Source organism: Spermophilus citellus, assembly GCF_964194105.1.
Source record: "Spermophilus citellus genome assembly, chromosome: 16".
In the NCBI taxonomy this organism is placed as follows: Eukaryota; Metazoa; Chordata; class Mammalia; order Rodentia; family Sciuridae; genus Spermophilus; species Spermophilus citellus.
In genome coordinates this window covers 85531638-85544276 of record NC_138196.1, presented here as the reverse complement: position 1 = coordinate 85544276, position 12639 = coordinate 85531638, and the positions used below count along the sequence as shown (strand labels likewise).

General features: G+C 47.6%; 1 protein-coding gene across 1 annotated transcript in view; it reads right to left on the bottom strand.

Annotated features, from left to right (window-relative positions):
• The window catches only part of CSMD1 (CUB and Sushi multiple domains 1), a gene marked incomplete at both ends in the record, with an annotated part of 1655719 nt that overhangs the window by 148786 nt on the left and 1494294 nt on the right, over nt 1–12639 (bottom strand). Inside the window, 3 exons of the mRNA XM_081269879.1 lie at nt 2378–2494; nt 5086–5155; nt 6551–6669. Coding sequence (XP_081126005.1) covers nt 2378–2494; nt 5086–5155; nt 6551–6669 — 306 coding nt within the window. The remainder of the gene's footprint in view (nt 1–2377; nt 2495–5085; nt 5156–6550; nt 6670–12639) is intronic.

The following is a 12639-nucleotide window of genomic DNA, read 5'->3' as shown; positions in this document are numbered from 1 at the left end:
CAAAGCCATATAACAAAAACAGCATGGCATTGGCACCCAAACAGACATGTAGACCAGTAGTGCAGAATAGAGGACACAGAGACCAACCCACATAACTACAGTTATCCCCTACTAGACAAAGGTGCCATAAACATACCTTGGAGAAAAGATAGCCTCTCAACAAATGGTGCTGAGAAAACTGGAAATCCACATCAGAAAAATGAAACTAAACCCCTGACTCTCACCCTGCACAAAACTTAACTCAAAGTGGATCAAGGACCTAGGAATTAGACCAGAGACCCTGCACCTCCTTTTCATCATGTAGGCTTAGGATCTGAATTCCTCAATAAATCTCCTAAAGCACAAGAAATAAAGTCAAGAATCAATAAATGGGATAGAATCACTAAAAAGCCTCTTCACAGCAAAGGAAACCATCAAGAATGTGGAAAGAGAGCCTCCAGAATGGGAGAAAGTCTTTACCGCCTGCCACCAGATAGAGCACTAACCTCCAGGACACATAAAGAACTCAGAAAAGTTAACGCCAAAAACAAACAAGTGGGCTAAGGAACAGAACAGACACTTCACAGAAGAAGAAATACAAATAGTCAACAAACACATGAAAAAGTGTACAACTTCTCTAGCAATTAGAACAATGAAAACTAAAAATACACTGAGATTTCAGCTCACTCCAGTCAGAAGGGCAGTTATCAAGCATACAAGTAAGAAGTGTGGGCAAGGATGTGGGGGAAAAGGCACCTCATATACTGCTGATGGGACTGCAAAGTGGTGCCAACACTCTGGAAAGCAGTATGGAGATTCCTCAGAAAACTAGGAATGGAACCACCATCTGACCCAGCTATCCCACTCCTCGGTGTATACCCAGAGAACTTAAGACCAGCATGCTACAGTGACACAGCCACATCAATGTTTATAGCACTCAATTCACAATAGCTAAGCTATGGAACCAACCTAGCCACCCTTCAACAACTGAATAGATAAAGAGAATGTGGCATTTATACAAAATGGAATATTAGTCAGTCATAAAAAGAATGAGTTTATGACTTTTGCTGGTAAATGGATGGAACTGGAGACTATTGTGTTAAGTGAAATAAGCTAATCCCTAAAAACCAAGGGCCCAATGTTCTCTCTGATATGCAGATACTAACACACAATAAGGGTGGGGAGAATAGAAGTTCACTGGATTAGACAAAGGGGAATCAAGGGAAGGGAGAGGGCAGGAAAAGGAAAGACAGTGGAGTTAATCAGATGTAACTTTCCTATGTTCCTACATGAACACACGACCAGTGGAACTTCACATCATGGACAACTGTAAGGTGGGAAGTTATTTTCCATGTAGATATGATATGTCAAAATACACTCTACTGACATGTATATCTAGAAAAAACAAAACGTTTCACAAGCTTAATAAAAACCACAGCCTCCTTTTGGAGCAATGATTTCCATTTATGTGTCTATTAATTTCTCAATCTACTAATAGTACCCAAGTTCCCATGTCCCAGGACATGCCCTGAGGACCCACCTCGTGCCCCTGCGGCATGCTCTAGGGAGGACCAAGGGTGGACTAAAGAGGGGAGGGAGCCAGGGAGCGACGGAGACAGGCTGGCCAGAAGGCCCAGGTCTCACCAAGGCCAAGTGTGCCCAAGACAGGCCCGAGTAAGTGTCAGTGTTCACAACCATCAGAATTATGAATTACTTAAGGTAAAAACCTGAGAGTTAATAGCTGAATGTCAAAAGATTTTAATAAACCTATAATCAATATAATATATAATAAAAACTAATAATGCAATACTATCTTTTTATATATTCTTTTTCTTTCTTTCTTCTCTTTTTTTTTGTATCAGAGCTTGATCTCTGGGCACTTAACTACGGGCCATGTCCCCAGCCCTTTTCTGTACTATATATAGAGACAAGGTCTCACTGCGCTGCTTAGTGCCTCACCAACTTGCTGAGGCTGGCTTTGAACTCATGATCCTCCTGCCTCAGCCTCCTGAGTAGCTGGGATTATAGATGTGCACCACTGTTCCCGCCTAAATTTTATATATTCTGTTTAAAGTGTGCCACAACCTGAAGAACATCTTCAAAATTGTTCAAAAGAAAGTGACCATGACTGAACCACAGAGACAGATTGGAGTAGGTGGAGTTATAAATGCAGAGGTGTCCACCGCATGAGGGTGCCTGCGGCTCATCATCACCCGGCAGATCTAATTCTCATCAAGAGTCCTCTGGCGACTTTTCAAACAACTTCCTGTTCTCAAGCTTTCCTGCCAAAGTTTTGCTGAGCCCTGATCCACTTTCACTTGATGATGTCATGCGACAGGACAGGGCACATTTGTGTCAGCCCGCTCCTGCAGAGGAGGAGTGGGTGGTGGTCACTCACCATAGCCGATGGGCAGAGAGATCTTCCAGGTGCAGTCCAGGTTGTTGGGGTAGGAGCCAGGGAAGCCGGGGCTCAGGATCACTCCGCCCAGGCTGGTCAGCGTGCCTCCACAGGTGGCTGTAAAGGGGACAACAGCCGTGAGTCTCAGGGAAGCCACTCCCCACGAGTGTCACATGCCACAGCTCTGTTTGACCTGCGGGGAAGGGTGGCCTGTGGAGCCGAAGCAGCCGGCCTCAGCTGGGGCTCAGCTCCAGGTGCACGCCCACCTTGGAGGACCAAGACCGTCTTCCAGGATGCGCCTCCTGGCCTCATAAAGGTCATCCCCTCAGTGGGGTGCCTGTCAGCAGGCATGGAGGTCGCTGTGGCTCCTCAGCTAGGACTCGGGGGTGGCCTCAGTCACTGTGTATCATTAGCTGCGTAGGGCCTGCTGTGCTGGGACAAAGGAGCCCCACCCTGTCACAGCCACCATCACAACCCTCAGCACAACCCTGAAGCCTGCACGAAGATTTCCCCAGGTGACAGACCACGAAGCCCAGCCTCGAGAGAGTCGGGCCAGGCCTCAAGTTCTAGCAGCCCAGCCACAGGGCTCCAGCCCTGCTCAGTCCCAGGACCCTCCAGGGCACCAGCCCCCATGGCCCTCAGACTTCTTCCCGGTTGGGGACGCAGCTTGCAGCCACCACTCTCCCCAGGAAATCGGGTGTCTGTGATGGGTGTGACAGGTGTGTGCACCTGGCCTGCCCTGCTGGCTGGAGTGCTCCACTACATGTGTGCGGTTTGCCTGTAAAGAACACGCTGACTTCACAACACACAGGCCAGGAAGGTTGGAGCCCTGGGAACTGGCACTTGGCCACCTGTGACCTGCTAAGTGGCAGTTTCATGTCTTTAAACTAAAAATGCAAACACCAGCACTGTTCTCTGGATGCCTCGCCCAGCCCCCGGGCCTGCAGGGGCCTTGGGTTTGATCATCCAGGTGAGCAGACCCCCCAAGACGACAGATCACACGTGAGAAGCAGGTGGAAGTCAGGCTTCCTGTGTCTGGAGCTGCTCGAGACAGGCTCCTGTCCTGGATGTCCAACACGTTAAGAAACGTACAGGTCTCTTTTGGTGGTCCAAGTCACGACTCCAGAGAAGGCCTCAGCGACGTCCACCTGCCGCGGTTCAGAGCACAGGCTCTCCACGGCCTCTCCAGGCCACTGTCCGGGGCCAGCGTCGGGGGCGTGAGTCTGTGGGCTCTGCTGAGGGTGCTCCAGGGGAGCAGCAGCCCTCCCCTTAGGGCCACTCCAGTTCCAGGAGAGGACTCATGTCCAGCGACAGGGAGGACACAAATGAAAAGTGACAGACTGGTGACAGAATCAGGAAGGCAAGTGCTCATCAGTGACATGTCCTGAAGACCCACTTGATTCCAAGCGTCGTGAAAATGAAGTCCGGTGGTCGTAGAAGACCATGACCTCTGAGCTGGGGAGGGACAGGGCCACGCGTAAGCATCTGGCTCACAGCCCGGGTGTCACTCTCAGCACCGAGGACTGGGTGGAACACAGCCAGGTGCTAGTGTGGGGTTGCTGTGGGGCCCAGAGGCTGGGGCCATCTCCTGTCGAGCAGGAAATTGCCAGCTGCGCGGGAACTCGGTTGCAAAAGCTGTAATGCTCTTACTCTTGCTGTCCCTTGGAAACTAGAAGTCAACGAGGAGCATGAAACAGAGTTCCAGGGCCTGGCCAGTCCCCGCTTCCTGCCATCTGAGAGATCCACCGTGGACCAGGCTGTCTCCTGAGGGCTCAGAGGCACTGTCCAGCTGCAGTCTGCTTCTCGGCTCCCCTGTCACCTCCTGCCTGCTCTCAGCAGCCCCCCCAATGTCTGACCCTTGCTGTGGGTAAACAGCACACTTAGAGTCATTACTAAACACAGTGTTCCTAAAGGACAAGACGACTATTTTTTAAACTAGAGAGGGATCTTTGTGTCTCATTTGTGCAGGTTCCTGGTGTTTTGGTACTAAAGGCACCAGCCATGCCCTGAAGACCCCCAGAAGTCTCCCGCCACTTATCCTGGTGCAAACACCAGCTCAGCTGCAGAGCCCTGGCAGACTGCCTGACCTGCCCCGGGCTTGTCATGATATTCACGATGGTCAGTGTCGGTTAGGCTCTGAGAACAGCGCTGAGGAGGCCAAACCTCTGAGAACATCTGTCTGCAGAATCTCAACTAGCATCCTGATGACAAGGAGCTAGCAGGACGGTTCCCAGGAGCTAGGAGACAAACACGACCTCTCACAGACTTTGATTCTGGTGTTCTGGAGCGTGAACGGACCTTAAATTAATGTCTGCAAACCCCTGGGATCTCTCATGTCTATCTTTGAGGCTCATCGTGGGTCATGTTGACTTTTTAATGGAAACCCATTCTCCGTACCTTGTAAAAAAGCGGCTCGGTTCAGAACAGCTACCCTCCTCATCCCCATAAACTAACGATACCAATTAATATGAGTTCAATTTGACAGATGCCTTGAGCTGGGAACCCAGCATCCCGTCCCTGTAGCCTGACCCAAAGGTGAGCTGCTGTGCTGCTGGTGCGTCCTGCTAGGCCCCCACTGCATTATGTCATTATCACCATGTGACAAATGCTTTGGAGAGGTGAGGAAGTGCCCCGCGTGAGCCCCGAGAGGAGGGGGCAGCCGTGTGCCGCTCCACCCTCCGGTGCCAGGGTTTCAAAGGGTCACTTACCTATGCACAGCGGGGACGGGTAGTTCCACCTACGAACAGTTCCTGGCATGCAGGAGATGTGGGAGCGGCCCTGTGGAAGAAAGGAAATGACTCTCAGGGAGAGATACCAGAGCATGCAAGGATGCAAGGTCTCTAGGGCAGCTAGACTTTCTTTGTCCACTTTTGTTTTAATTACACAGGGAAAAAAAAACAGAAATCACAAAGTCAATAGATATTGGCTGATTAGTAATGAAAGGAACATCTTGAATCAACACGGAAGTCCATGGTCACTGCCCTCCTTTTCACAAAAAGCAACACCTTGCCACATCCTTTAAAGGGTGATCTTTCCTTTCAGCCCTTTTCAGGATGTGTAAAAGATTACCTGAAGTGTGCAAACCTGTCTTTATTTTTTCATCTTGATCATTTCTTGCGTATGCTCTGAGAGGCTGGAAGCAGGTGGGCAATCCTAGGAGTGACCAGGAGGGTGAAGAGTGGGCAATGCCCGGGCTGCACACGTTCAGGTGACCACCAGCCATCTTAGGACTTCCATTTGCCACCTGTGAGTGTGGTGGAGGTGACTGCAAAACCAACCTTTAATTCGCATCGAGTACTCCCAGCCACACTAGGGGCACAAGGAGCAGGGGTCACAGGCGCAGTTCCCAACCGAGAGCCCACTGCCGGGGCCAGAAACCCTTCGTCCTCAATTCAGGACGAAACTTATTTCCTCCTATTTCCTGGTGTTAAAAGAAGTCGTTCCAGTAACCGAACATAATGTTTGTTTTCAAAGAAGGTATTCTGGACAATATTTTTGTTGTTGATGTTGATGTTTGTGTTCTGTTTACTTATTTTGTGATCTATTAAATTATTTTAAATAAGTTACATCCTAAAATATGGATAAGCATAAAGGACTAAAGCCTTTAAAGGTATTTATTGAGGAACAGCAATGAAATAGTCATGGGTTCCCAGTCTAGGTCATAGTCTGCTATTGATTTTAGTATAAACATTTCAAATGAGAAGTCCCTACTGAAATTTTTATAGTAGATCAAAATCAAGACCATTTCCATGTATCAATTCACTAGATTTTATCCAAATTGTTTAGAAGACCACTAAAGTAAGACTAGAGGGGACAGAGATCCTAAATCATTCAGGTATTCAGGCAGGGCTCCACACCCACCCAACAACTGGAGCCAAGATGGGGTTTTAAGCACACAGTGATACTACTTTGCTCCACAGAATTTTCTCTGCATAGTTTCTAGAACAACATATATTTTGAAATCTAAAAAAATATGAAAAATAAATAGTGCTCTGTGATACAGCAGTGATACCATGGATTACCAACATCCAGGGCTTAATGCTTGGTTTAATTAGCTCGATTCACAAACCGAGAAAGGAAAACTAAATTAGCTCTCTGGGCTTCAGTTTCAACTGAACGGTCCGAAGGTTTCCATATTGACGCGCTGTGTCCCAAAGACTCAGAGAACGCTACCTGCAGGGTGTACCCGGGCTCACACTGGAAGGAGAGCACGTCGTTCACCAGGTACCGGTCTCCGATCCTGATGCCGTTGCTGGGGAGCGCTGGCTCTTGGCATGCAGCGAGACCCACAGCTGCAGAAACACAGGGACAGGAAGCAAGCAACTTAAGAACTTTCCTACTATCTGAAAAAGAAGGCTATTTTTTCTATTGCTCTCCTCCTGTGGAAATAAGCAAAAGCTTTAATGCTTTTCCTGGTTGTTTGACCAAAAGGACTTCAAGTAACTGAGTCGAACTGCAAGCTAACTCTTAAACATCACTTTACTTCATTTCCACCCTGCAGCGGATCAAGGTCTTTCTTTAATAAAAGGAGTACAAAACACCCCTCTCCTAACATACACATAATTTAAAATATTGTGTCCTTAGGAAATGACACTCCTGTGACATGCCAACCGGTGGCCTTGCTCTCTTGTCTTTTGTGTCTCACACATGCTTAAGGGTCCTTATGAGAACACCCAGGTGTGAATCTGGGAACTCTCTCCTCCAGGAAAAGAGAAGCTGAGAACAAAGCCTCATGTTCATCTCCACCTAGGACTTTCTCTTTCTCACTCTTGTCTTTGACCTACAACAACAAGAATCTCCTGGAGGGTCTGCTTTCAGGTACTCAGGACCTCTATTTATATCCCTCAGGTGGGATCTGACCCTAACCATAGATAAAAATCTCCTTCACTTAAGAACTCACAGCTTCAAAAGAAATGCCCCTTACAATATAGGAATTGAGCCTATAATATCAGATAATTAACTCTAAGTATTATTTAGCAGTGATGCCCTCTCCCATTCAAAATATCATCATGAGAATAAAGAATACATTGCTATGGATACTACAGAATAAATGTGCAGTTTTTTGGTGAAGGGGTTAAAATTCTCATTTATAAGAACAAGTTTTGAGGATCTAAGTGTGCAGTTCGGATGATGGTGGAGGTGTTACTGGCTCTGATCCTCACGGGGACCTCGCAGCCAGCACCCTGCATCCCACACCACGCCAAAGCAGAGGCTGGGGTGGCTGCAGGCAGGTGGATTGACCCGGCTCCTCGACATGCTCTTATCCCTGACCAGACCTGCACGCCCAGGGGTTCCACCCCAAGACCACGGTCACTTTCCCATCCCCAGAGGAACAGCTCCCCCTGGGCTGCTGTTGAGCCGGGCTGTCTGTGGCCTAGATAAACAATCTAAGCCCTGGAACCTGGTGATTTCACTTGGGAGAGGGGCAGGAGGTGCTGAGACGCTTTCCTAAGGGAAACCGACGATCCAGAAAGGGCTGTCCTTTTAGAAGCACTCACACCATGTGCTTCACGCAGCACCGAGGTTCTGGTTAGAATTCAGAACACTAAAAATATAACCCAGGGGGACATCACATCTGCATCATTTGGGACACTTCAAGTATACCCTAAACAGGACAGAGGGCAAAGACTATCAAGAATACAGAAATGCTCAAATTGAAGGGAGGAATATTTTGAAATTTAAAAAAAAAAGACAATTCAATATTAAATTCCAGCTACTAAATTCCATCCCTTTTACATGTATGACATAATTTGTTTTTACATACTTAGTACATTTGCTTATGTATGAAAAATTCATGCATATTGATGTATACATAATCATTGTACGTTAATTTATTTTCATTTTTTCCTTACTTAAATTTTATATCTAATTCATCTTCCAAAAAAAACCAGTTTGTCTATTTCTATCCCCACAGGAATTATACTAAATTTTTACAATAAAATAATAACAAAAAATCATTTAGTTAGAGTGTACTGTGGAGTGACTCAGGAAAGACGTGGGGACCTTGTTCTTTGAGATCTGGAGGAAATGATCATTCTTTGCTACCTTCTCCAGGCTCACCGCATGCCCTGTAGATGTTAGAACTCAGAATACTAAGAGCTAGTATTTGTAGGAAAATTGTTTAGTAATGTCATTTAACCTGTTATCACTTCACTCAGAAATTTAGTGAAAAATGGGTAAGGATGTGACAGCTCACAGGTCCTTCATCTCTTGTTAAGAGCAGTAATCTGCTGTGGACCTGGGCGCAGCTCCAGTCTCCAGAGACCGTCCTGCCTGGGTGGCCAACATGGGTGCCCGTCCTGCCATGGGTGTACCAACATGGGTGCCCGTCCTGCCTGGGTGGCCAACATGGGCGCCCATCCTGCCTGGGTGGCCAACATGGGTGCCCGTCCTGCCATGGGTGGACCAACATGGGTGCCCGTCCTGCCTGGGTGGCCAACATGGGCACCCATCCTGCCTGAGTGGGTCAACATGGGTGCCCGTCCTTCCTGAGTGGCCAACATGGGCGCCCGTCCTGCCATGGGTGGACCAACGCGGGTACAAATTCACAGTGAAGGAGTGGCAGGTGGCCTGGAAAAGCAAGATGGAGTGGCAGAGTGAAGTCACAGCAAACTGGGGCACAGAACCAGCCCCTGCTTCACAGCAAGGTGTAAACACGCTGCAGAGAGAGGGCAGCCATGCACCCACCAACCCAGGCAGAAATCAGGACGGAGGGACGTCACGCAACTGCCAGCAACATGGGAGATGGCACTGAGGGACAGGCGGCCTGGGCTGAGGACAGCTGGCAGAGAGACGGGCCAGGCAGGCTGTGCTCCATCACCTGCCACTCAAAATGTGCAAGGAGGAGAGTGTGGAAGGCAGGCGTGACTGTGAATGTGCACTGGAGGCAGGCTGGTGTGAGTCCTGCTTGCACGTTACCCTCTGAAAGCCTGAAGGGAGAGTGTTCTTTAACAATCTCTCTTTGACGCCACTTTCTGGAAGAGTGACATTGCAGTGGTGTCTCATGCTGGACTGTGCATGGCAGAGCTGCGTAGTGACAGGGAAACCCTGTGCCGTCATCTAAAGGCATTTATGTAGTCACCAGCACAAACACAGAGACACAAACTCCAAGCCCTCCCTGGAAGACCATGGGAAAGCCAAAACAGTCCTGCACCGAGGTCTCAGGAGTGGACAGCCAGGAAGGGCCAGCCGTCACATTATCAGCAAGGGTGCCAATAGAAATGACACAATGTGTAGTTCTGTGAAGTCACAGGCGCCTGCGCCTTACGTCAGACATGAGAGAGAGTGTGCAGAACAGCAGGTTCCTTTAGAAGGTGGGTCACCGCTGCCTGATGATGCATCTCCGAGTGCCCAGACTGCACAGGGAAGCAGCGTAGAGCGGACTCTCATGGAATCTGAGGTCTGCAGCCTCCGCTGGGAGAGCAGCAGGATCCAGTGGGCAGGGGCCTTGTGTGCCACTGTGTTCTACAAATCCTTGTTCATAGAAGTATTTTCTACTCATGTCTGATGTTAAAACTTGAACATTTTAAATATGCTGATACATAAACTTGCAATTAAATTTAGAATGCGGCAAAAGAAGTCTTTAAACCCCATGAATCCAGCCTATGAAAGCAAAGAATACGAAACAAAGCCATTAAAAAGATGAGTGTCCTAATTTGACCAAAAATATAGTTTAATGGCTTGACCTACCACTGATCATAAAATGTGAAAGTTGTGACTCAGAGTATAACAATAAGTCTCATCAGTTCTCTGGAATCTACTGTAGTCATTATACTAATCTCATTAGGCAAAATTCAGAGAATGGTTCACTTAAATCCTGCAAATGAAAATGATTTGGAAACACATGATAAACATGCAATTTTTACCAGATACTTAGAGCAGGATAAACAGGATCTTTCTAGAAATTAAGTACCGAAGTAACTCTGGGCGATTTTTCTCAGCAAACCATTGTCCTCATTTCTACTGAAGTTTTTAAACTTCCCACATTAAAAACAAGATGGTAGCCAGGTGTGGTGGTGCATGCCTATCATGTCAGAGGCAAGGACAGGAGAATTCCAGGACAGCCTAGCAATTAAGAAAGGCCCTAAGCAACTTGGTGAGACGCTGTCTAAAAACCAAAAACAAACAAGCCAGCAAACAAAAACCCAAGCAAGAGCAACTAAAATTCAATATGCTGTTCTGCCTAGAGAGCTCAAAACAATGAATGTAATAACCGGAGACAGAGAAAAGCAGACCCAAGTAGAGTCGGTGCTGGAGTATTTGGCAGAAGCAAAGAAGTTACAGCACATGCATGTACACACACACACACGCATTCATCTGCTCACACATGCATCTGCTCCCACACGCGTATTCAGTAAATAGGTCTATCATCAAAACACCACATGAAATGCAAAAGGTTTTTCTTTAATCCAGAAAGGAAAAAGTCATGCTGACCACGTTCTTTATTGTGACCACAGCTGGTTCCTGACTTAACTGGTTCAATTTCAGACCTTGTTACCTTAAGGTGGTATGAAAGCAATATACATTCAGTGGACACTGGCTTGAAGTTTTGATTTTGATCTTTCCCTGTGTTGGTGATGTGGGGTAAGGTGACTACTGTCAGGAGGACAGGGAGGGTAGCCTCTTTCCCACCTAGCTGCACACTCCTGAGGGTGAACAGCCAGGGCCCTGCTGCTAAGCCGTGAGGCTATGTCATCTGGTGCACCACCAGAATCTGGGATTGAGATGCTTTCAACCCATGAAGGGCTTCTTGGCTGCAGCCCACCGTAAGCAAATGAGTGCCTGTGCTAAGGAGCCATTTTTTTTTTTTTTTTTTTTTTTTTTTTGCAGAACAGAAGTAGCTAACTATTCCTCTTTCTTTAGATTCATATAGGCTTGGTTCACCCAAGAGAGCAGTGTTGCTGGTGAATTCCATATACTCATGATGTAAAGATTGCATTAAGGTTTAGGCTGTGCAGGAAGACAAGAGGGGAATTGAATTTCACTTAGGACGACCCCATGAGCTTGACAGAGGACATGCCTGAGTCACATAGACACAGACATAAACGTGTAACCCCATATCCTCAGATTTTTATAAAACATTGTTTAATGTGTCAAAAATCTCCATTACAACACAAATTTTCTGTAGAGAAAATTCATTGATAAAACAGGATCACAAGAGAAGAAGAGAAAAAAAAACCCTACTGTTTTACTTGTTGTCTGAAGTTTAGAGTCTGCGGCACGTGAGGTTGTTTTGTTTGTAAACCGTTGGCAGGTCCATCACATGTGATAAATGCTACTTCTATTTCTTCCATTTGTTAGACGGGAAGATCTCTTCAAAACCCAGGGATTGTGTCAGTGAAATGATAAAATGTGTTTGGAGGAAATTGAGTATTTACTGTGTCCCTCTGGGGATTCATAAACTAGAAGAGGATTTTAATGGCACCAGGTAACTCTGTAGAAGTGAATCCTCTTACACTTCACAGTCCCAGGTTTGCAGCATTTCTTGGCTCACAGGAGCAGGGTGGTCTCTGTAACACCCCGTGAGAGCACGGTGAGGTCTGCTCTGCAGAACACCTGAGCAGCACTGAGTAGCCCAGGTCCTGCCGTTAGGGGGAGAAAGTAGGCGGTTCATACTGGGCCACAAACCCAGAGCCAGCATCTGCTTGCCCAGCTCTCTGGAACTGCTGCAGGTGGCGTTTGCCACCAACACCAACAGCACAGCCCTGTCCACAGGCTGAGAGCTGGTGCTGGGCCATTGGTCTGTTTCCCTAACTAGACCACAGAGGCCCTGGATATGAAAGGTGTGGCTTATTTTCTTCTTCCTAGTGCTATGGGCTGATTGTCTGTGTCCCTCTGAAAGCCACATGTCAAAATTCTTACACCCAATGCAATGATGGCACTTGGAAGTGCAGCCTTTGCAAAGGGGGAGGCGCAGATGGCACCACGGTGTGGGGCTGACCCCATGATGGATTGGTCATACCACAAGGAGAGAGGACAAAGGTAGACTGCCCACACATGTGCCCCAGGTGGTCACATGAGGGCACTACAAGGAATCCGCCATTAAAACCCAGGAAGCAGGACCTGGCGGGAACCCAGTCTGCCAATGCCTTGACGTTGGCCGTGCAGTCCCCAGGCTGGGATGACCGACACCTGCTGCTGGAGCCTCCCCTCTGGGGTGCTCGGTACATGAGCCAATGAGAACAAGTGCACACTCACAGGCAGGATGGAAGAAAATAATTAATGATGGATGGAAAGATGATAAATTTGGTTAGAAAGAATCT